The sequence below is a fragment of the Pelmatolapia mariae genome, linkage group LG5 (genome assembly GCF_036321145.2).
Source record: "Pelmatolapia mariae isolate MD_Pm_ZW linkage group LG5, Pm_UMD_F_2, whole genome shotgun sequence".
In the NCBI taxonomy this organism is placed as follows: domain Eukaryota; kingdom Metazoa; phylum Chordata; class Actinopteri; order Cichliformes; family Cichlidae; genus Pelmatolapia; species Pelmatolapia mariae.
Genome location: NC_086231.1, coordinates 15,638,555 through 15,660,253, shown reverse-complemented (window position 1 = coordinate 15,660,253; position 21,699 = coordinate 15,638,555). Strand labels below are relative to the sequence as shown.

Sequence of the window (21,699 nt, the reverse complement as noted above, 5' to 3'; positions counted from 1 at the left end):
CCTGTATGTTGTCCCTGTATTTTAACAAACATATGACATCAACTACAGAGGGATCAAGCTGATGAGCCATACTGTGGAGACAGAAGGGAAAGAGTTGTTAAAGCTAGGTTAGGAAGAGAGGTGATGATCAGCAAGCATATATATATATGCTTGCTGATATGCTTCATGCTAAGAAAGAGCAATCCAATGTTTGCTTTGAGAGTGTTGATACAGAAGAATAGAGAACGTCAGAGGAGAGTCTTGATAGGTGGAGGTATCCTCTGGTGAGAAGAAGAATGAAAATCCATAGAAGAAACACAGAAAATGTGTGTGAATAAGAAGGAGACAGGCTTAACAGTAAAGCTGTAAAAAGCAGATGTAGCGAAGGTAGATCATTTAAATACCTGGGGAGAATGATCCAAAGCAAAGGACAGTCCACAAGAGAGGTGAAGAAGAGAGTGCAAGTAGGTTGGAGTAGGTGAAGACAAGTGTCAGGGGTGATCTGTGACAGAAGGAAGGCAACAAGAGTGAAAAGAAAGGTTTATATGTTTGATTGCGAAACCTGCTATGATGTTTGGTTTGGAGATGGTGGGATGTGAAAGAGCTAAAGATGCTAAGCTTTTCATTAGGAGTGACCAGAGTGGACAAGCTTAAATATGAGAACACCAGAGGGACAGCTCGGGTTCAGACAAAGTTAGAGAGGGAAGGCTGAGATGTTTGGACATGTGCAGGGAAGGGAGAATGGATATATGGGGTAAAGGATGTTGAAGATGGAGCTGCCAGATTCACGGATGTAGTGAAGGAGGACATGAAGAGGGCTGGTGTGACAGAGGAGGATGCGGGGGATACAGTGAGATGGAGTCAGATAATCTGCTGTGGTGAAGAGCTGAAAGAAGAAGCGTAACATATGACAAATCACATCTATGGTTACTGTAACCACAAGAAACTAAAAAAAGAACTGTACAAAAGTATAATGTAGTAGTTTTGTTGTGAAAATTATAAATGAGAGTTAAAGAAAAGTATTTTCATTATGGTAGTTATGATTACTAGAAGAAGTTGTAGTAATGGCATATTACTAGTACTTCAGCATCACTTTGTTTGTAAAGCACATTTAAACAAGTGCTTAAGACAAAAGAAAGGAAATAAAAAACACATAAAGGAACTGGCACTCAGTGATGGTTTTTATAGTATTGGAGTAAGTGTTCAGACACTAGAACTTTTTATGAGAGAGAATTTCACTTAGCTTTTCTGTGTTTTTAAGGACATTTGTATTATAATGTATTGTGTTTGGATTTACAGTATTGGCTATGCAGTACGCCCAACCAACATTTATTTACAATGATACACTGAGAAGGACAACTCCCTGCCTTTTCCCAGAAATGGCGGGCTGTGTGCTATCATCCCCGTGGAGCCTTTTCTCCCTACATGATGTTCCATGGAGACTGGTTGGTGGAGTTCTCCGTATACGTCTACCAAGAATATACATTTAGATACTCAGTGACTGTCTTCTGTGGACAGTATCCTGCAAGTGGTGATCAAAATAAAGGAATAACAATCACTGAATTACGACATAAATACTAAACTAAAAAAGAAACAATAATCAAACTTCATTTAAGGGGGAACGATAAACTTTTAATGAGTGAGTGAGACATTTTATTTCGTCCCGGATCTTCTCACCTGCTTTTTGTTTGTCCACACCTTTGCATGTCACTTGGCTGGCAGGAAATGGTTTAAGTGTGAGAGTGCACAGAGCTGCAAAAGAAAGATGCTTGGTGCGGAAGGGAGATTTAATCCTCTGATAATTCATGCGTAAAATAATAATTCATCCTGGGGCCATTTTGCGTTTAAACGGTTTAGTCTGCTGTAGCTAAACCGGCTTCTCTGGCTGTGATTGATAATTTATTCAAACTGGATTGTTATGACTTTCAAAAACTCTTGAAAATTTGCCTGAATCTAACTCGCACAGTGCTTAAGGAGGAGAATTATCTGTGCTATAGTATCGCCAAAAATAAAAACTCTTCAGCTGTAACAGACAGTCGCTCGACAGTCATAAGGTGAATCGCAGATCGCGTTGTTGAGGGAACAGATAGTGATTTTATGGTGCACTACGTCCATAGACGTCTGGCTTTCTTGACGTCAGGAGAAGTCGGAGCGGACCCAGCGCTGCGCACAAGCACAGCAAGCACACTCGCTCCCAGAGGGAAGAAGAACGCATCACAGCCACAGATCGCCATTTAGGTACGTTCCCTTTTCAGTTCAACATTCATTGCAGGCTTGTTTGCATTGTGTTATTTTTATCTGTGAGACAAAGTGCCTTTGCTCCACTTCCTTGTCGCATGTCCGCAGCCTCCTGCTTAAACCTAAAGATGCTGTCTTGATTTGACTGCCATACCCTTGAGCGCTGCAGTATGGTTCGCACACCCACATCGCCTATTCTTCCTGTAGTCTATGATAGTTGCATGTTCACCACGACCCACGAAAAACGGGCTCGCTGTGGCATTAGAAGCATATCGCATCGTTTTTAATTTCCATTCAAACTCCTTGCTTGCTTGCCATTCACGCCCTGCAGCCTCTATTGTCAAACCCTAATCACTGGAGTAGCCTACACTTTCCACTTCAAAGATCTCCAAGGATTTGTATATTTGTAGATACTCATTCTTCAGAGAAACCCAATTGTTTCAAGCGAAGTGTTAAATATAGCACAGGTCCCCCAGCTGGTGTCTGCCTACAACCTACTGACCATGCGTTTGTTTTTGCCACGGTATATGGTCGCTTTCTTGTGACAGCCTCTGCTGCACTGTTTGCCCTACTTTATTAGTGGTTTTTAGAACTGGAGAACTGTCATTTTTAGTGGTTTGTGGTTTCTGTTTGTAAACTTGTCCTAGGTTTGTTGCTACAGGTTTGTTTTGTCGTGATCTATTTCTATTTCTTATCTCATTAATGTCTACATCTTAATAAGACATACCTTGCTTATCTAATTTGTCCTGTTTGATAAATTCAAACACAAGAGCTGTTGTAATTTTGTATTTTGTCATCATGCGCTTACTTCCAGCTTTTTTCTTGTCATTCAGTGCAGCACACCAGATAACCAGAGTGTAATCTAAAACAATTTAAAAACACTGAATATTTTGTTTAATTTTGAATATTAAACACTGTAGGAATGCACAGATTGTATACAAATTCCTAAAAATGTATATCTCCACTTTGCATTTAAATCTTTGCAAAACAGGCAAAATAAAAGTAGAAGAGAAAAAGTGGATGTTTTTTCCTTAAGAATTAAAAAAAAAAAAGTCTTAGAAAGCAACCAAGTCACTAATTCCCCGAATTGATCATTTAATTTGTTTCTCTATTGAAAATCAATGCAGTTGATCTGAACTTAATTGTGTATACTCTGAGTCTTTTCCTTGATTATTTTTTTCCACAGCTGTAGTGTGGCGTTTCCCATCAGCATTGTAGGATGCCTCTTGGAGAGGATGGAAATGGATGGAAAAAGAAGACATCAGACATCAAAGAACATTACGACTTCAAAGAAGTGCTGGGAACGTAAGTAGTACTTACTGTTTAGTTGTCAGATTTCGGCTCGATGGCTGACTGGCCGAAACTTGCAAAGGCACTCCCACACCTTTTGGGAATATTTGGATGTCACGCTCCTTTTTGCTGTGTCTGCATTACACCAATACTGCTGAAATCTCAGCAACGGGAATGCCTCTATAACACTATGGATAACTAGATACAAAAACAACCATGTTTGTTTAGAATTTGAATTAATTTTCCCTTCATTATTGGAGGTTCTATCATCACAAAGATAAAACCCATACAAGTACTGGTAGATTTGTAAAGTCTGAGACATCATATAGTGAAGCTGGCATTTGTTGTCCATGCGCATTGTAACTTATGAGTACTTGCAGGTGACAGAGTGCATACGCATGTTGCATGATTTAATGTGGTGAAAGTAAAATAATGAGGATTAACACAGCCTGACATAGCCATTCTACCATATATTTCCACACCATTTAACTACTGTGTAGCACCTATCACTGATCTAAACTATACTCTCAGGAATGCAGCTACCATGGCATCACCAACTGATTTGCAACTGCAAGCTTCAGTGTTTTTACTATCCTCATTTTTTGCTGTTGTTGTTGTTGTTATTTGTTTGTTTTGTTTAGGTAGCAATGGCCATATTTCAGTAAGAGGGTGGAGTTGTCATGGTAACAAGTAAATCATGTTAGTGCATTTGTTAGTTGTCAGATAATTCAATTAAAATGCTCCAAAAGGTATCAAAAGCAGAAGCACAGTGTAGTGGTCCAGTTCAGTGACTCCAGCTAGTGGAGAAAGGGACCAGCAGATACCAATCGACTGCAGCTGCCTGTGTAAAAAATACAATTAAATGCAATAAAAAAAGAAAAAAGAAAATGTACTCTCTAGAATTGTTATGAAGGGAGAAACTATCCATAGAGATGAAAACACTTTTCGTACCAGAATGTAAATCAGACTGTTTAGTGCTTTAAATTTTGTCATTTTAACATGGAGTCTAATGGGACTGATTTGTTTTGGGAACTAGCCTCCAGTGGTCAGCAGAAGAACTGCAGTTTTCAACACAAACGTAAATTTATTTTTTTTTTGGTTCCAGAGGTTAGTGCTCGAGGAGGATGTGAAATACTTGTAGGCTGTTTGTTCTGGGTTTCCTCTTTCCTACAGTGTACATAATACATTTTCTCCTTTTATGAAAACTCTAAAGTAAAAAAAGAAAGAATAAGAACACATTTCATAACATAAAAACAATGTAACTGGATAGATCCCTTTTATTTATACCAGATATGAAATTGTAATTTTCAGTATGATTTGTTACTCTTTATCCTTTTCATATGCGTCTGTGGGAGCTACTCCATCATGGCTGACAGGAGGATATAAGACTGTTGTATGAACTCCAAACTTGGGTAATCGGGAGAAGTTGGCTGTAACTGCTGACTGCAGTTTGCCAGAAAATCTGTTGAAGCTTGAGTCCAACCAGTCATGTAAAATCTGGCGGTGAATCATATTTCCCGCTGCCCTCATATTGACCCTGATTACATTTTGTTATTGCCTCGTAGTCTGGAATTTGAAATACATTTTAAATCTTGATTTAATAAGTCTACCAAATTAATCTTCAACCAGCTGGGTTCAGGTTGCCTTGCAGTCTGTGATGGTGAAGCATGGGTTCATGCAGACCTGCATCTGCACCCTCCAGGGGGACAGGACTGAGCCCAGATGGTCAGGTGGGCACCTCTCCACCCCTAAACTGAGTACAAGTGACCTAGCACACATCCACCTGTGATGACACGGGTGTGCCATATGTAGTGTGGCTGTTTTCTTTCCTCTTGGAATCACACCTGCTTCCCCAGAGAGGCAACACAGAATCAGATATTAATGACTGCACAACTCTGGTCCCCATCCAAAACTGTGAGATAGCAGTGGGTAGATGAGACTGTCTCGTTATCTAAAACACTGTAAGAGACAGAAAATCTGTCTCTCAGAGCTGTGCATGCTGTCTGTAATGCGCTTTGACTGTATGTTTCAGATTTCATGACTGCTGCTTAATGCTCATAACTCCTGAAATGATTCTACCAGGACTCCACAGCAACTTAAAACAGTGACTGTTAAAGTGTGATATTAAAGGTTATATAACTTGGATTGAAGCGAGTAAAATGCCAGGATGCCATGCTCTCTTATTCCAGAAAAAAAAGAGAAAAAGAAAATGCTGTAGTAATATTCTTTCCCTCCTGTCACTATAGCTGGACCTAGCAGAGGGTAGAATTAATGTGTTGACGGAAAGCTCCTTATGCTCAGAGAAAAGATTACTGGGGAGCTTTATCCAGGAATTCAGTGTGTGAAGTTAATTGATTTATGTTGAAATATTATATTCAGATCCGAATAATCCTCACAGTTCTACCTCTGTTTGAAGTCCACTGGAGAACAAATTGTCCTCATGGTAGTGTTAGCAGATGGGGGAAAAGAAATCCCCCCACTACAATTAATATACCTCTCTTGCTTTGGAGACTGTTTTTCACTTTTGTTATTCTCATGCTTTTCTCCTTCAACACTGTGAATTACCAAGAATGAAATGAATGAGACAGAATTGTAGGGCACTATAGAGTCTTGGGATTCTGTTAGTGTAATGAAATTGTACACAAAATTGTACTTTTCCCAAAACAGAATATTTGGGTGTCATGCTCTTAAAAATTTGCCCATTTTTAGCTTCTTGGTGTGTTAAACTATTCATCAGTTTATTTAGGACACCTCCTGAAAACAGACAACTTGTTTCTGTCCAGAGGTAATGCAATCAAGCTACCAGTTTCTCCAGAGCACATTCACTCTAATCCTCAACACACTTTTTTTTCATTTATTGACAAAACCCAAGTGTCATCGGATGATTAGATAAATTGTGCCAGGCAACCAAGTGAGACTCCATCAAGATACAGTTTTTAACACCTACCTAATCGGGGCTGGTTGGGGCTCATGTGGTGGCACGCTCTATCCCTCTCCCTGTTCCTAATGTATGACTGTGAGCCTAATTTATTTATGGGTCAATATTATCAGCTATTATTAGATGTTTGATGATCTATTGGAATGTGTATTTATAACAGTTGATAAATTAAAATGTAAAAAGTGAGAAGAGACACGAGAAACAACTTTCAACCCTGTGATGAGTGTTGACGTTGTGTTCTCATTGGCTCCATTTTTAGTCACCACCATGATTTGTATATGCACCAGCATATACAAAGACACTACATTTGTGCAAATTAATTGCAAGCTGTGTGTTCAAATGTTTGTGCATGTTGGAGGTTTTTCCCCTGTTTGTTGAGATCAGTGTTGGGGTCATTACTCAAAAAAGTAATGTATTACACATATCACACAGAACATTTTTAAATAAAGCAGTATGTTACTTAATTACTCCAACATGAACAGGTAAAAACGAAGCCTGCAGCCTGACTGCTCAGCAGTTTGTTTCCTGTTGAAGTTCAGGGTCTGGCTGCTGGGGTGGGATCAGCATTCACTCAGCTTTAACATCACTCTGGGGTCTTCGCTAGCTTACCATCAGCATACTGTCTGTGCAGGTGATTTCTAAGAGCAAAAGGTGCGTTAGCAACATATTGTGGTTGTTTGCAATCTATACTTTACTATTGCACTCTTCTCCTTTTGTGCAGTCAAAATAAAATGTCCATAGCCCCACTTTAGACTGCACGACAACTTTCCTCCTCCAGCACTCAAACTGAAATCAACTGATTGTAGCGTATTTGCAAGTAGGACGGATAGAAAAGCCGACAATACATTCCAAGGAATCAAACTACTCAAACCGGTTCTTCATTCCCATCTCTAGATATATCAGAGTATCACATTTATAAATCATAAAGTGTCATGAAGTATCGATATCTGTCTTAAAGAGCTTATATCAGTCAACCTTTACTTTGTGGAACTACTAATGTTAAAAGGTAGTATATAAATGCAGAATGTGTTACCAAAGGGTCAAGGGGAGCAGATTTTGTTATCTTTGGTCACCTGCACAACCTAGATGTAGCTTATTGTGCAGAGATGTGAGTTTTCTGTTATCTTTCATCATGAAAAATGCAGTAAACAAATACAGATAGAATCTTTTGTTTGTTTGTTTGTAAGTTTCTGGAATTAATAGTCATAAGGTTAGTAGACAAAAGTTCAGATTATATTTTGATACTTGTTATGGAGGTGTAACATGCGATGAGAGTCTAGCTGACTCAAGTTTCTTCTGTGTTGGCCCTCTTTACTCAGAGTGTTTGTTTAAGACTTTAAGATAGAAGGAGAGTCCAGGGGCCGAGGTATTGCTGTAGTTGCTGTGGTTTATTACTGCCATTAATTACTGAAAGCCTTAGCTTTTCTGTATCTCAGTTGTCCAAATAGATGTCTTTTTGTTTTACAGTGTGGATAAATGTCCTCTGAAATCACTTAATTTAATGTGTTTATTTACAAAACAGAATGCTGCAGCTTGACTTTAATCATGAATAGTGATAGTGTGCAGGAACATAAGTTCAGTTTATGAGTGCTGTGGACAGGGATTATACCCATGAGCTGGTAGCTTGTCTAACAGAAATGAGCTACACAGAGGCTACTTAACAAATCATTTAAACCACCAAACAGTAGTAAAATCAGTCTTAAGCTTCCACAGCAGAGTGATTCTGAAGTTTACTGCTGATGCCTGATTCTTCTTTTAGAGCTCCCTGTTAAGGAACAAGGTAATTACATGATACCAAACAGGTTTTAGAGGAATAATGCAATAAGTTCACAATCATAGTTTACACCTAAGCGATGGTATCTGACTCAGTTTTGGAATACCCCTTGTTTCAATTAGTTTTAACATCAAGACCTAACTGACATTTTAAAAGGGAGGCTATTTGGCATAAAGTATGACTCAGAAAGACAGGATAACAATAAAATGAGCCTTAATTTCAAATAAAACAAAGAGATGAGGTAGGTCAGCTTTAAGAACTACTTGTGCTGTAAAGGTGGATGATGAGTATAAATATTGTGACTGTGCAGTACTCAGAATCACTGAAAAGCACTTGTGCTGGTTAGTTTGTTTGAAGAGAATAGGAGAGGAGTGAAGAGGTTTGACTTACACATAACTCTAGCAGAGTGAAGGGAGAACGTACAGTTGTACAATTGTTGGTGAATAGTCCACTCCACTCCCAAGCTTTGGTGGTGTGAATGTATAAAGATATTTTTGCAATGCAAAAAATGGATCTAGAGATAATTTTGAATTGGATTGTACTGTATATCCACAGAGATGCAGTCTTCTTTTACACTCTCTCAAGCCCACACACACACACACACACACACACACACACATTATGGATTGGACTAAAATGGGAATGGTTTTTTTTGGGACTTGGAGGCGTGTTGGGTTTGAAGTGAGTATTTTGTATCAGGTGAGATCGATAGACTTACGGGTCCTTGTAGATGTTTTCAAAAAGGGCAACAGTTTTTACTGATTGTGAAGCTATCACCTAAAATCAAAAAAGAACCTGATAAAAGTAATTGCCACAAAAATTTATATTTCTGAACTAAGGAACTCTCAGAACTTAGAAAAAGTATTCATTCTTAAGTAGCAAAGACTTAGACTCATATGTGACAACCTGTGTTCAGTGAATATATAGTGTTAGTGTAGAGTTAGGGTTACCATCTATAATAACTTAGAACTCAGAGGGTTAAGGCTGCAACTTAGTGTATGAAGTCACTGGCTTAAGACTAAAACGGTGCAAATACACTCACTGGCCACTTCATTAGATACAGCTTGTTAAAAGCCTTGGTTTTAACAAGGGATTATTTGAGTTATAGTTACCTGCATATCAGTTCTGCCCATTGTCCTCTGACCTCTGGAAACAACAAGGCATTTTCACACAGAAACCTGAGGGTCACTGGATATTTTTTTTCCTGACCATTCTCTGGAAACTCTGTTTTCAGATTGTTGTGTGAGAAAATCCAAGTAGATCAGCAGTTTTTGAAATATTCAGATCAATCAGTCACCATCAACACCTATTTCTTCTCTTGAAACCTGTGTAAAAATAAATAGAAATAGCATGTAAGGCAATGACAGAGTTTGTACCATGTCAATGCCTCTACAGATGGCTACAGACATTCACCGTGCTTCCTCTCTTATTATCTGCAACCAATCACCAACAAAAAAATTTGAAATACCTTTGAAGGCCTGGAGAACACTGATGCTAACGACCACTTTAAAAAATTAACAAAAAAATGACGGGTGGCTCAAGACTTTTACACAGTACTGTATATTATGCACAAAAATGAATGCACGTGCGTGTGTGTGTGTGTGTGTGTGTGTGTGTGTGTGTGTGTGTGTGTGTGTGTGTGTGTGTGTTGTACAGTGATACCACTAATTAGAGTGAAAGCAATGCGAGACATTGATATGAGAATGTGTGAATCAATATTTGTCCATTTAGACAGCTGGGCTGATAGTGTCATCACCAACTTGTGTTTTGTGTGTGTGTGTGTGTGTGTGTGTGTGTGTGTGTGTGTGTGTGTGTGTGTGTGTGTGTGTGTGTGTGTGTGTGTGTGTGTGTGAGAGAGAGAGAGAGAGAGAGAGAGAGAGAGAGATGTATGTTTTCATGTTGTGCTTATGGCTTTGGGTTAGAAACATGATTGTCACATAAAGACTATCTATCTATCTATCTGTCTATCTATCTTTCTTTCTTTCTTTCTTTTTTCTACAAGGTGTCTTATTCAAACTGCCAAGATGACAGATGCATCAGTTATGAGTCTTGAGTGCAGTGACTCATGTGAAATGTATTTATTTTAGTTTCTTAACAGCGAGTTGATGCACATGCCAGGATTATTTACTGGCATTAAATACATTTCCATTGTATGTTACCAATTGCTGGTTAGATACAGAAACAACGTTTTAATCAGAGACTGAAAAAAACAACAACCTTACAGCTGGATGTGAACATACAGCCCCATTTTTGCTGGGTTTGCGCCTGCCCAGGGTTAAAATACACAGCACTTCACATATTCTCATTAGTTTAGAGCAACAGCTACAGTAGCTTCCTCTGTGTTCCTCTCCAAAACCCATTGAGAGTCCACCCCTACTATGTCTCCAAGGAGAAATGAGCAACTGGATGGTTAATTACAGTGTGTCTCATGGCAACAGTGGGAAAGTGTGTACATGTGTGTGTATGTGCGTGTTTATATGTACATCTATGATGATCCTTTTCTGGCTCTGTCGTTTGCTCTGTCATTCTGTCACTCACAGATCTGTGCTGAAATCACGCAGTCATATTGTTTTAAGAACACTTTCGACCATTATACAGCCTCATAGTTCTATTACAGCTAATGATATTTTATGTTTACGCATGTTAAATTACATTTTGGATAATATATTTTTATATTCTTTTATGTCGATACATTCTTGTCACAGCCTTTACCGTAGTACTAAGAGACTGACTTTTTTCAGTCACATGACATTGTTTAGAGCAAAGTGAATAAACTGTGGGATTGAACTCTCAATTAGGCAATAGTGATGAGGGGTGGGCGATACAGCTTGAAAATTATATCATTATATATCAAGGAAATCTGTGACTATGAAATCTATGATAATATAGAAAAAAAACCTCAACAATGTTTCATCAGTAATTGCAGCTTGCAGGCAGCAGTATTTATCAGTGCAAACACAATGAAGAGCACTTCCCATCCTTCTTTTCCAATGAGCTACTGTCACTGATGACAGACTACCTAATTCAAAATGTGAATCTATTCCCACAAGGTGCTTGCAGTAGATGCACCATTATAGTGCAATAGTAGTGACACAGCATTATTTCCAGTGACACAGCATAAATCACATGTAAGCACAAAAAGTAGCCTAGGTCATGTTTTTCAGTGAAAATTTAAAGAATACCTAGCAACCTAGCATTGTAACTGTTTAGTAGTCAGTAAAATATTGTTACATAATAAAGCTGAAATCGAAAAATATTTTCTACTGGAGATGATACTTAGGTTGACATTGTTAACCAGCTGGCTAAAGCCATGCTTTACCACCATGTAACCACATGTTAAATTCCATCTATTCTTTGTGCTTCCTGTCATATGAAGTTTAACCAGCGAGTGCAACTGGTTAGCACTCCAGCAGCGCTTGTTGAGCTATCTGTTTACTCCTGGCTCCCACATCACAATCTGCTAGAATCTCCTCCTCATGAATCTTTAAAGCTTGTGTTTTTGCCTCAAATGGTGGAACAAGTTTTTTCCACTTTTAGCGGGAACAGTTGTTTTTGTTTTGTTTGTTTGCATATTTTGCAAAGCATTGCATTTTATGTACTTAGTCTTCACTGGGGACTGACTCCATGCTCTCACTCTCGGACATGCCTGTGCTTATGCCATTGTTGTTTGCTCCCTACTGATCTGTGAGAGGGTGTTTTTAAATGTATTCCAGTATTATTGTATGATGAGGCACAGCCCTAATGGTAACTAATATCATATTTCCAGGTGGTAGCTATTACTGCTAAAAAACTGATAACATTTTAAACCCAAACCTGAGCTGGCATGCTTTTCTGTTCAGGAAAGTAAAACTTCAAACTTAAAAGGTAAAATTTTAATTTGCAAAGTAATAAAAAATATCAATCTTCTTTACTGTTTTTTCCTTTCCTTTTTTGTAAAACAGTAAATGAGAAAATTCATAGATAATAACAATAATTATATTTTACCATTAAAATGTTTCATATAAAAACATAAAAAATATATATTTTTGTAATTACCAGTAACTTTAATTTACAGTAGCTGTGGCATTAACATTACCTTGGGTGGGGTCTAATAATTTGTTAAGCACTATATGTACTTATGTATTTTAATCTTCATTTTTTGTTTATTGTTTTTTATGGCTATTGTATTGTGCTGATATTTTGCTGTCTGATATTATAGCATTTTGAACAGTACAGCATTGCACTCTGCACCTATAAAAAGTGAAAGTGATGATTTATCTTTCTTGTTGTTTCACTGTTTTGTCAGTCACTTTGGTACATATCTCAAATCACTGCAGAACAATTCCTGGTGGTATTTCTTATCAAAAACACACAGTAGTCTACACACTCAAAATCTTTATCAGTACAAAGTAAACAGACTTTAGCTGTCAGTGTAACAGTGAATTCTGTGTTTCGTGATGTAAACTGCACTGTGGGTTTAAAGGCAATGATTGAAAATCCACAAGGTCACTCTTTTCCAGTACAACAGTACACATTACGGCATATGGGTGATTGGACAGGATTCACATTTATACCTGTGTAATTTGTACTGCAATTTGCTAACAGATCCTATTATTTTGATATGGAAAATAAAAAGATAAGACTCTTTCACAGCCGTTTATCAGAATCAGTCACAATGAAATTCTGTTATTTCGGCATGTTTTAACTTGTTCAAAAGGATTGACACCTCGGTGCTTTAGAGTTAGTATAGAAGGAGCTGTTGTATACAATTTGAGCTGCTTTACACAAGCATTTAATAATGTGGGCAGTTAGTAGTAATGTCCACAAATGTGCCAAAGCATTAAAAGGAATGAGCCCTATGATGTGTGTGGTAATGTGGAAGTTGAGCAGGTAGTTCTAAGAATTTCAGAGAAATGTATCAAAGCAAGGAAGTGTGTAAATGCCATTTATAAAGTTGATGAGGTAGTTCTTATACAATGTAACAGTACATTTCAAACACATATTAAAATGAGATAATACTGCCCACATTTCCATGAGAAAGTCACGTGATCACATTAGGACTTCCATAGGTCTCTCTCCCCCCTGAGGTGTTGATTGCCTTACTTTCAATAACCCCCATAAAGTTAGACAAAGTTTTACTGACCGATAGTGTAAGTTTTGCACTCTTGACCCTCTGATGAAAGCCTATGTAGCTACAAATGTTGCAGGCTTAAACATATTAAAATGCTTTCAAGGGTCGATGAGAAATAGAGGTTTATGTAATTTTGCTCTGAGACTATTTTAAGGACGTTTTAAAAATGAAACCAGAGATGTGTGTTAGAATTGGTTGCTTTCTTGTGCATCAGCTTCACTATGCAAATGTTTCTACTGCTTTGGTTCGTTGAGCACAAGATGGCCACGGTGCAAAGCCATCTCAAGGATTACCACAGATTCAGGCAGAGCATTTATTATGGAGAGATGACAGAAAAAAAAGAAGAAGAACCTTACATCAGCTTTGTAATTACATATTAATTAACTTTAAAAGCAGAAAGAATATAAAGCGAGCAATTATTATTTAAGATTTTTATTAAAATGCAAACATTTTGAGTTATGGCTCAAAAGATGACGTATTCTAAAACTTGAACATCAAACATCCTTTTGTGTTTTGAGTGACAGTGTTGCTTCGCACACATGGAAAGGATCCCTGTGGTTGCTAACAATGTTGGTGCATTCAGGTCTCCTCCTGAGCTCCCTCCCACGCTCCTGTGGGGAGACTGTGTAAATACAAACTATTCTGCCTCTCATCATCACCAGACCGTAATCTATAATGCAGTCTAGTCTCCCTCAGATATAGCTACACTACATTTACTCTATCTGTTATTGAACATCGTTTCCTTTTTTAAAGCAACTTCTCTTCCCATCTTTGTATGTGACTGTTGCATCACCTCCCGAGCCTTTTCTCGGCCCTCCAAAATCCTCTTGGTAATGCCACCGTTGTGAATTATTCATCTAAACATCGCTCTCTCACGCACACACCTTTGCAACACAAACACAAACCTCGATGGTTTGAATGCAGCGTATGAGGTCTGGTGTGGTTAAGTGGTAAATTAAACATTGGTGTTTTCATAGCACTTTTCCAGGCCTATTGACCGCTCATGCATTAATGCACAAATACAGTGCCTTATTCAGTGCGTGCAGCCCTTTATCAATCACACTCTCAGAGAGGGAAATTCATTTTCATTATTTTGCACAAGGACAGTACAACATGCACACCAGAGGAGCTGGGGTTCAAACCACCAACCTTCCAGTTAGCAGAACATATAAGAAGAAATAAGAAGATTGCACCAAAAACCAGTATATTTAAACATATATAGTTATTTTTTATTTATTAGAGCTTATTAGCATGAATGTTTTGTTAAAAAAGCAAAACAAAAAACAACTCTTCATGTGTTATTCTTTCATGTCACACTCTCTAGGCATCGTGGCACAAAGCTTTCTGATTTTGTCCGTTTCAGTCCACACTCCTCACACGTCTCTCAATTACTGTCTGATTGGTGCATGTACGTTTGTGTGTGTTTTAGGGGTGCTTTCTCCGAGGTGGTTCTAGCAGAGGAAAAGAGGACCCAGAGGCTCGTGGCCATTAAGTGCATTCCCAAGAAAGCATTGGAAGGCAAAGAGAACAATATCGAAAATGAGATCGCAGTACTACACAGGTGAGGCCGCTGGAGTTGCTCGCAATGCATCGGCTGCTGCTTTGTGTCCAGCTGAAAGGATCAATCAGTGCAGCCTGGTACTACAGTGCATATACATCACACCAAAATATATGCAAGGGGTCAATTGAATGGGTGACTAAATGCATGGTGTCAGTTGAAACAGTAGGATTGTGCACCGGAAATGTCAGGAGTAAAGAAGATAGACCTATTTTTAGTGTCCCTGTTGCCAGGGCAACAGCACACAGAGGCGGAGATGGTGTGGAGTTCCCCGCAGCAGTGTACTGAAGAAAGAGAAAGAGACATAGAGGGAGGAGAAGTGGAGAGGGTGGGGTGGGGTGGGGGGAGTATTATAGAGGGAGAATGATATGAAAGAATGGGAGGAGTGGACTGAATATTTAAGTCAGAATGAAATAAATAAGAGAGACATGAGAGTGAGGGAGATGAGGGAAGTTTGAAAAAAAAATGATCTGAGAAAAGACAGAGGGATTCTCTCACCCTACGAAAAGTCACATTAGCCCTTCTCAGCTGCTGTTGTGTTAGTGATGCCTCATATGCTCTCAACTTGACTCAGCAGCCAAGAGAGATGCTCAACCTTCTGTTGGCTGGTTCATAACAATAAGCAATCCAAATCAATGTTTTAAGAGACTAACATTTGTTATAGCCATGCTGTTAGGCCATATAAGTGTTTTTTTGTTCATTTCTGCAGGTGCAGAAAAGAGTCAAGAGGTAATCTATCTAAAACTTAGCCGTGATTTCTCTGGGAGGCTGTCACATTTTCTATTTTTAGGGAGCAGTGTAAATACCTTGTTTTAACCTGAGTTCACCATTGTACACATCACAGAAAAGAGAGAGCAGCGCTCACTAAAATGGGAATTATGCAGCAAGAATGCCATCTGGTGACCAATTAAATATAAACGTTTGGTGTTTGGTGAAATGTGACTTGTTTAAAAAATATATGAATTAATTTTTTTTAAAAAAACCCAACAGATTTCTGATGATTTCTGATTTTCAGAATCAAGCACCCCAATATTGTTTCACTGGAGGACATCTTTGAAAGTACATCCCACCTTTATCTTGTCATGCAGCTGTGAGTTCTCCTTCCTCATTGCTTGCACACAACTGCCAACTGCACAACACAAGATACACATGCCTCTCATATTTTCTTTAAAATAGCCTGGAAACATTTGATTTTGTTCTGTTAATTTAGAGAAAATAAATCTGGAAAAAGCTTCTTTTTAAAAAATATGTTACATATGACATTATGTAACACCTCAAATTTGACAGTGTATCATATTTGTATTAATATATGTCATTTCAAATGTTCAAACTCATGAAATCACTAGCAGGATGAAGCAGTCTTACGTAATTCGGACAATTTGCTAAAATTCAGTAAACCATTGGAAACGACATTAATAACCATAAAAGAATAAGATAATAGATTTTTTTATTTAAACAAATTTAAGCTCATGTTGAAGCGAAAATCACTTCTAATATTTGCAGTACTGTAGAGACGACAGAGTATGTAGCTCTTTTCCCTGATTTTGTTTTACTGACAGGGTGTCTGGAGGTGAGCTTTTTGACAGAATTGTGGAGAAAGGTTTCTACACGGAGAGAGATGCCAGCCAGCTCATCCATCAAATCTTGGATGCAGTCAAATACCTCCATGATATGGGGATAGTCCACAGAGACTTGAAGGTATCTTAATTCAGCAAAAGACAGAGATATAAAAGCTCAACCTGTCTTGCAGTTGACTTGTTTTTTTTCTTTTCTCTTTTTTTTCTAACCTTCCTCTTTGATCTTTCTTCTTGTCTCTGCAGCCGGAGAATTTGCTGTATTACAGTATGGATGAAGACTCGAAGATTATGATCAGTGACTTTGGACTGTCAAAAATTGAGGGGGCGGGCAGCGTCATGTCCACAGCCTGTGGTACTCCTGGATATGTGGGTGAGGCATTCAATTTTCTGGTCTTCTCACGTCCCCCCGTCTCTTTCATGTGAGCTTAGCACTAGCTGTTTCAGCTGATATCCCCTCTTTATACTCTGCATTGTGAGAGGCTCTTTCATCCACTATTGAGTCAACTGCAAGTGTTTCAGAAGTGCTCTCTACCTGTTTAACATGACCTGGCAGATCACATAGTATTACTGAAAGGTCAAGATTACTTGAATTCATCCTCACTGCTGCTCTGTCTCATACACTTTCTCACTCTGTGAATGTGGACTGCGTGCGCTTCAGCTCCTGAGGTGCTCGCTCAGAAGCCATACAGTAAAGCAGTGGATTGCTGGTCCATAGGAGTAATTTCTTATATTCTGTAAGTCGCAGTTTATTTATCCCTGAGAAGTATAGAGAGCGTTTTGGGGGCTTTTCTTGCATTAAATAAAATCCAATGTCGTTTCTACAGCTTATGTGGCTATCCTCCGTTTTACGATGAGAATGACGCCAAGTTGTTTGAGCAGATTCTGAAAGCAGAATATGAATTTGACTCTCCATACTGGGATGACATCTCAGATTCAGGTAACCATGAAATGTCTACTACAAATACAGATTTAAAAAATACATAAATGAGATTATTATTTTTACATGAACTTAAATTTTGTTGGCAGCCAAAGACTTCATCTGTCACCTGATGGAAAAAGACCCTTTGAAAAGATACACATGTGAGCAGGCGCTCCAGCATCCATGGTAGGAAAGCTAATATACTGGATCTATATGTAGCTGCTATAATGTCATAAGCAGCAGTGTAAAAATGTTTTCAAGTTTTTATTTATTCATTTGTTATATTTTATTTTTTAAATTTTTCTGGTTTCTCAGGTGTGACATTTCGGCTTCTTTAATATCGCAAGATGCAACAATCAATCAGTTATTGACTGCAATATTGTTTATTGTTTTTTCTTACTGTCAGTGTGCATATAACTGATTGCTTTAGCTGACTCATCTCTTTGATTGTGCATTGTCAGATGTTTGGGAAAAGCCCAAAGAAACATTTCTACATTGCAGATCAGCAGATCAATGTTCTTGGCTTATGCTTCAATTAAGTAATGCTTAGCCATGAATGATGCTAATCGTTTACAATATGAAGTCTCAGTCATGTGCCTAAAATTCCTGTAATTTCTCCAATTCTTGGTGACTTTCAGGATATGTGGTGACACAGCTCTGGATAAGAATATCCACGAATCTGTCAGCGCACAAATCAAGAAGAACTTTGCCAAAAGTAAATGGAAGGTCAGTTCCTCGGCTGAATCACGCAGCACCCTCTGGGAAGAGCTGTATTAAGATTGCCAGCAGTTTAATTTTGTACGGCTTAACTGTTTTCCTCCCTCAGTAGCTGTCAGACACAGAAGGTTCTTACAATTTTTTTCCCCTTCCACTCTTTCCTCTCTCCATGTAGCAAGCATTTAATGCCACAGCGGTGGTGCGCCACATGCGGAAGTTGCAGCTGGGCACTAGTCTCGAGGGACCCAGTCAGATTACTCCCACCAGCCCCTGCCATGGACATCTGCTCCCAGAGGAAGAGGAGGAGGAGGATGACGATTTGGGGAATGGCGAGGAGGAGAGCTGTAAGTTAGCAGTTCACAGTGAATGAACATATGCGAATTCAATTTTTTCCCAGGAAAATTTAGGTGATTGAAGGTGTACATTTTTAGAAATTGTGTGAATTTTCATGTCAAAAGAGATGAGTTTAATATGTATATAATAATATCATAGTTACTGTAATTATCAGCTGCAATTAAACCAAAAACAAACTATTTTATTTTAGACAAAATTTCTTCCTTATTTAGTATAGCCCTAAAATGTAATTTCACAATCATTTATGATGTTTGCGGTAAGGTTTTCAGTCACACAACCACACTGATTTGTCATGAGATGTGAATCTGGTACAATTGGAAATCTTGCCCATTTCTATCATCAGCCCTATATGATGTGGGTGTTGAATTAGGAGGAAGAGCTAGCCGGATTAGGCCAGTTTACAACTTTGAACAGACTCAAGCTCTTACACCAACCATGGATAATCTCAGACCCCAGAATAATCCGTGCTCTGCTCCAACATCCAGTGTCTAACTACGAGGATGGCCGTCGTGGAAGCAATGAGGGCAGTACGGATCGGGACAGCCTGAGAAGCTGCACCTACTGCTGCAGGCCAACTAGTCGGATCTGAGCACAACCTAATAGTGTTGTCATGTCACATCGAATCCCTGGAGCGCCCAGAGCCCGCTGACCCGCCCAGTCTGGCCAGGAATGCAGAGCAGCTATCAGGCACGGTCCACCAGAGTACATCCACAGCCAGCAGGTCACTGTTACAGTGCAGACAAAACATACATTTCCTTTACCCAGGGAAAAAAAAGAAAAAGAAAAGATAAATAATAATTTTTAAAAAAGAAAAAACTTCATGAGTGAAGATTCACAAGTTTTAACTGCATTGCATTAATGGTAAACAAAGCTGCTTCAAGTAGGCATGGCTCTTTTAAAGGATCTTGCAATATGGTGGTCCAGAAACCCTCCGCCAATACTCCTCCACCACCACCACCATTAAAGCACGCTGTTGAAAAAATCTAGGTGAATATTGCCATTGACATTTTGCTAGTACTATAAGTGGTTGGCTTCAGGAAGGGCCTCGAGTTTTAATCTGTGATGAGATAAAGGTATTCTCTTTGATTACTTATCTCTTATATTATCTGTCATCTGCAGTACCTCTAATCGCAGTTACAATGGGCGTCCATCTGGACCACATGCTAGACATTTCTCGCAGCCTTCTCCAAAAATCTGGCCAGACAGGGGGGAAAAAAAGCTAATGAAAAGAGTACTGAAAGCTCCTTCTGCATGTCTTTATATTCTTCACCCATCAATATGACTCAGTCTAGTCATCGACCAAGTAGCTGTTTAGTTAAATCTCAAGCTGTGTCTTCACTGCTGATTTCACCTGCCTATCTATTTCTGTTTGGTTAACCCTTTTGTCCCCTCATATTGTCACTATTTAGTGTTTCTGTCTTTAAAAAAAAAGTATTCACTTCTTTTGTTTAAAGCCTATTTGCAAAGGAGATAATTGAAAGTGAAGGGTGATTCTGGGGTTATGGACTCTATATTCTGGCTCAGACTGGGTTTGTGAAGGGTCATTCTGACCTGAAGTGTCTGCATGCTTTTTGTTAGGGAAAACACTGAAATGTACGAATATCAAAAGGAGACTTCTTTGTTTTTTTTTCTTTGTTTGTTTGTTTGTTTTATGGCTGTTCTGTTATCTGAGGCTCAAACTGAGATCCCCAAAAGTCTGAAAATCACAGTAATCTCACCTTCCTCCATTGGCGCTCGTCATGTTAGAAAAAGCATACAGAGAATCCACAACAAGTGGGAAGAAAACAAACAAAACCATATCATGTTCATCCTCCCTGTTCTGTTTCTGACAAAGTGTCTAAATGTCCGCCGGCTGTCAGTCTCGAGGTCTGGCTCCTGTTGAGTCAGAGGGATCTCAGTCTGCGCGCTCCGCCTGCTTTGTGCTGTGCACCTCTAGTGGAAGAAGTTTTGGTCTACTGTTTGCATGACCTGGTTCAATATGTTTACATGAATGATGATCAATTAGTATAAACACACATGATTATTATTACTCTGTTGTACTGAAAAAAAAAAAGATGTAATACTGTAATTTTGAGATATATAATGTGAAGTGAGTAACACCAGAAGTAATGTTGTTAACAGAATACAACACAGCACAGTGGACTTATCATTTGCATTGACTGTGATGGTCAAGTCTCTACCTGAGTGACAATTCTCCTGTACTATGTTTATTTCCATCTGGAATCTCTTTTAATCGTTCTGGGTTTTTTTGCTTTTATTACTTATGTTGAATCTCTTCAACAAATCATTACTAGCTGATATCTAGACAGTGATGGAAAAAACCCCCCACATCAGTGCCACTGTGTGCATCACCTGTCTGCCAGTGTACAAGCTTTGTTCCTCCAGAGCAAAAGGCCCAAAGTACTAAAGCCATACAGGGAAATTGGAATGCTTTACTAAAGATACAGATCAAGCATGTCATCATTTTTTAAATGTATGACTCAGGTGAAGGACGGCCTTCGAGAGATTTAAAACAGAAAAGGAGTGTGACAAAGCATTTTCCCTCCAACAGCTTGCTAGAATTACTTAAATCCTGACACTTGTTGTGTTGTGTTACATTAGTACGCAAACAGTCCACTTTAGTTGAATTTAAACCTGTTTATTTCCCCCACTCATATTATTATTTTCCTTCATTTTGTTATTGATACATATAGTACAGTAAAAGAAGGCTATCACTCTGGATTTACATGACTGTAATTGTGGAAAATATGCAAACTGTGTTTGAAGGGCTTAATGTTAACTGTAAGATAGCCAGTGTTGATGACTTTGAGAAACTGGCTATTATATGTTTGGTAATGACCTTCTGTTCAACCTTTCCTGGGATTTGTTTCCACTTGGCTGTGTTTTTTTAAAGCTTATATTACCCATTACAAACACATCTAAATTCATAAAGAAACACATGTATATTATATATATAAATATAAATATAAGTATATATTGTATATCCTTTTTTGTAAAAGCTGTTTTGAGCTACAAATGTATGGATGCAATGCATCATGGGTTATTGAACAAGATGTAAGAAAATAAGATTTGTACCCACAGAGATATGATTGCTGAAACTGAAATAAAACTTCCTTGTCTATGCATTGTGTGTTCTGTCATAATATAATAACCGGGTTAGTGAAAGATTTCAGGTGAAACTGTAGAAATGTAAAGTGTGCTGATTCCAAATAGTCTGCAAAAGGCAATGCATTCACTTTTTTAAA

The 21,699-nt window shown here is 38.5% G+C and overlaps 1 protein-coding gene across 1 annotated transcript; it reads left to right on the top strand.

The window, feature by feature from the left end:
- Positions 1 to 1,932: 1,932 nt before the first annotated feature.
- camk1a (calcium/calmodulin-dependent protein kinase Ia) lies at positions 1,933 to 21,558 on the top strand. Its single transcript, XM_063473832.1, has 12 exons — positions 1,933 to 2,217; positions 3,404 to 3,522; positions 14,759 to 14,890; positions 15,903 to 15,977; positions 16,447 to 16,585; positions 16,708 to 16,834; positions 17,123 to 17,198; positions 17,289 to 17,401; positions 17,491 to 17,569; positions 18,022 to 18,109; positions 18,276 to 18,444; positions 18,940 to 21,558. Exons 2-12 carry the CDS (start codon positions 3,437 to 3,439, stop codon positions 19,041 to 19,043), a joined length of 1,188 nt encoding a protein of 395 aa, XP_063329902.1. The 5' UTR covers positions 1,933 to 2,217; positions 3,404 to 3,436; the 3' UTR covers positions 19,044 to 21,558.
- The last annotated feature ends 141 nt before the right edge of the window (positions 21,559 to 21,699 follow it).

What these genes read in the sequence shown, in the direction of transcription:
- camk1a (XM_063473832.1), top strand. Translation starts at nt 3,437, where the DNA reads ATGCCTCTTGGAGAGGATGGAAATGGATGGAAAAAGAAGACATCAGAC. An exon ending in CTTTATCTTGTCATGCAGCT is followed by an intron (nt 15,978 to 16,446) that starts GTGAGTTCTCCT and finishes TTTTACTGACAG; the next exon opens with GGTGTCTGGAGGTGAGCTTT. An exon ending in TAGTCCACAGAGACTTGAAG is followed by an intron (nt 16,586 to 16,707) that starts GTATCTTAATTC and finishes TTGTCTCTGCAG; the next exon opens with CCGGAGAATTTGCTGTATTA.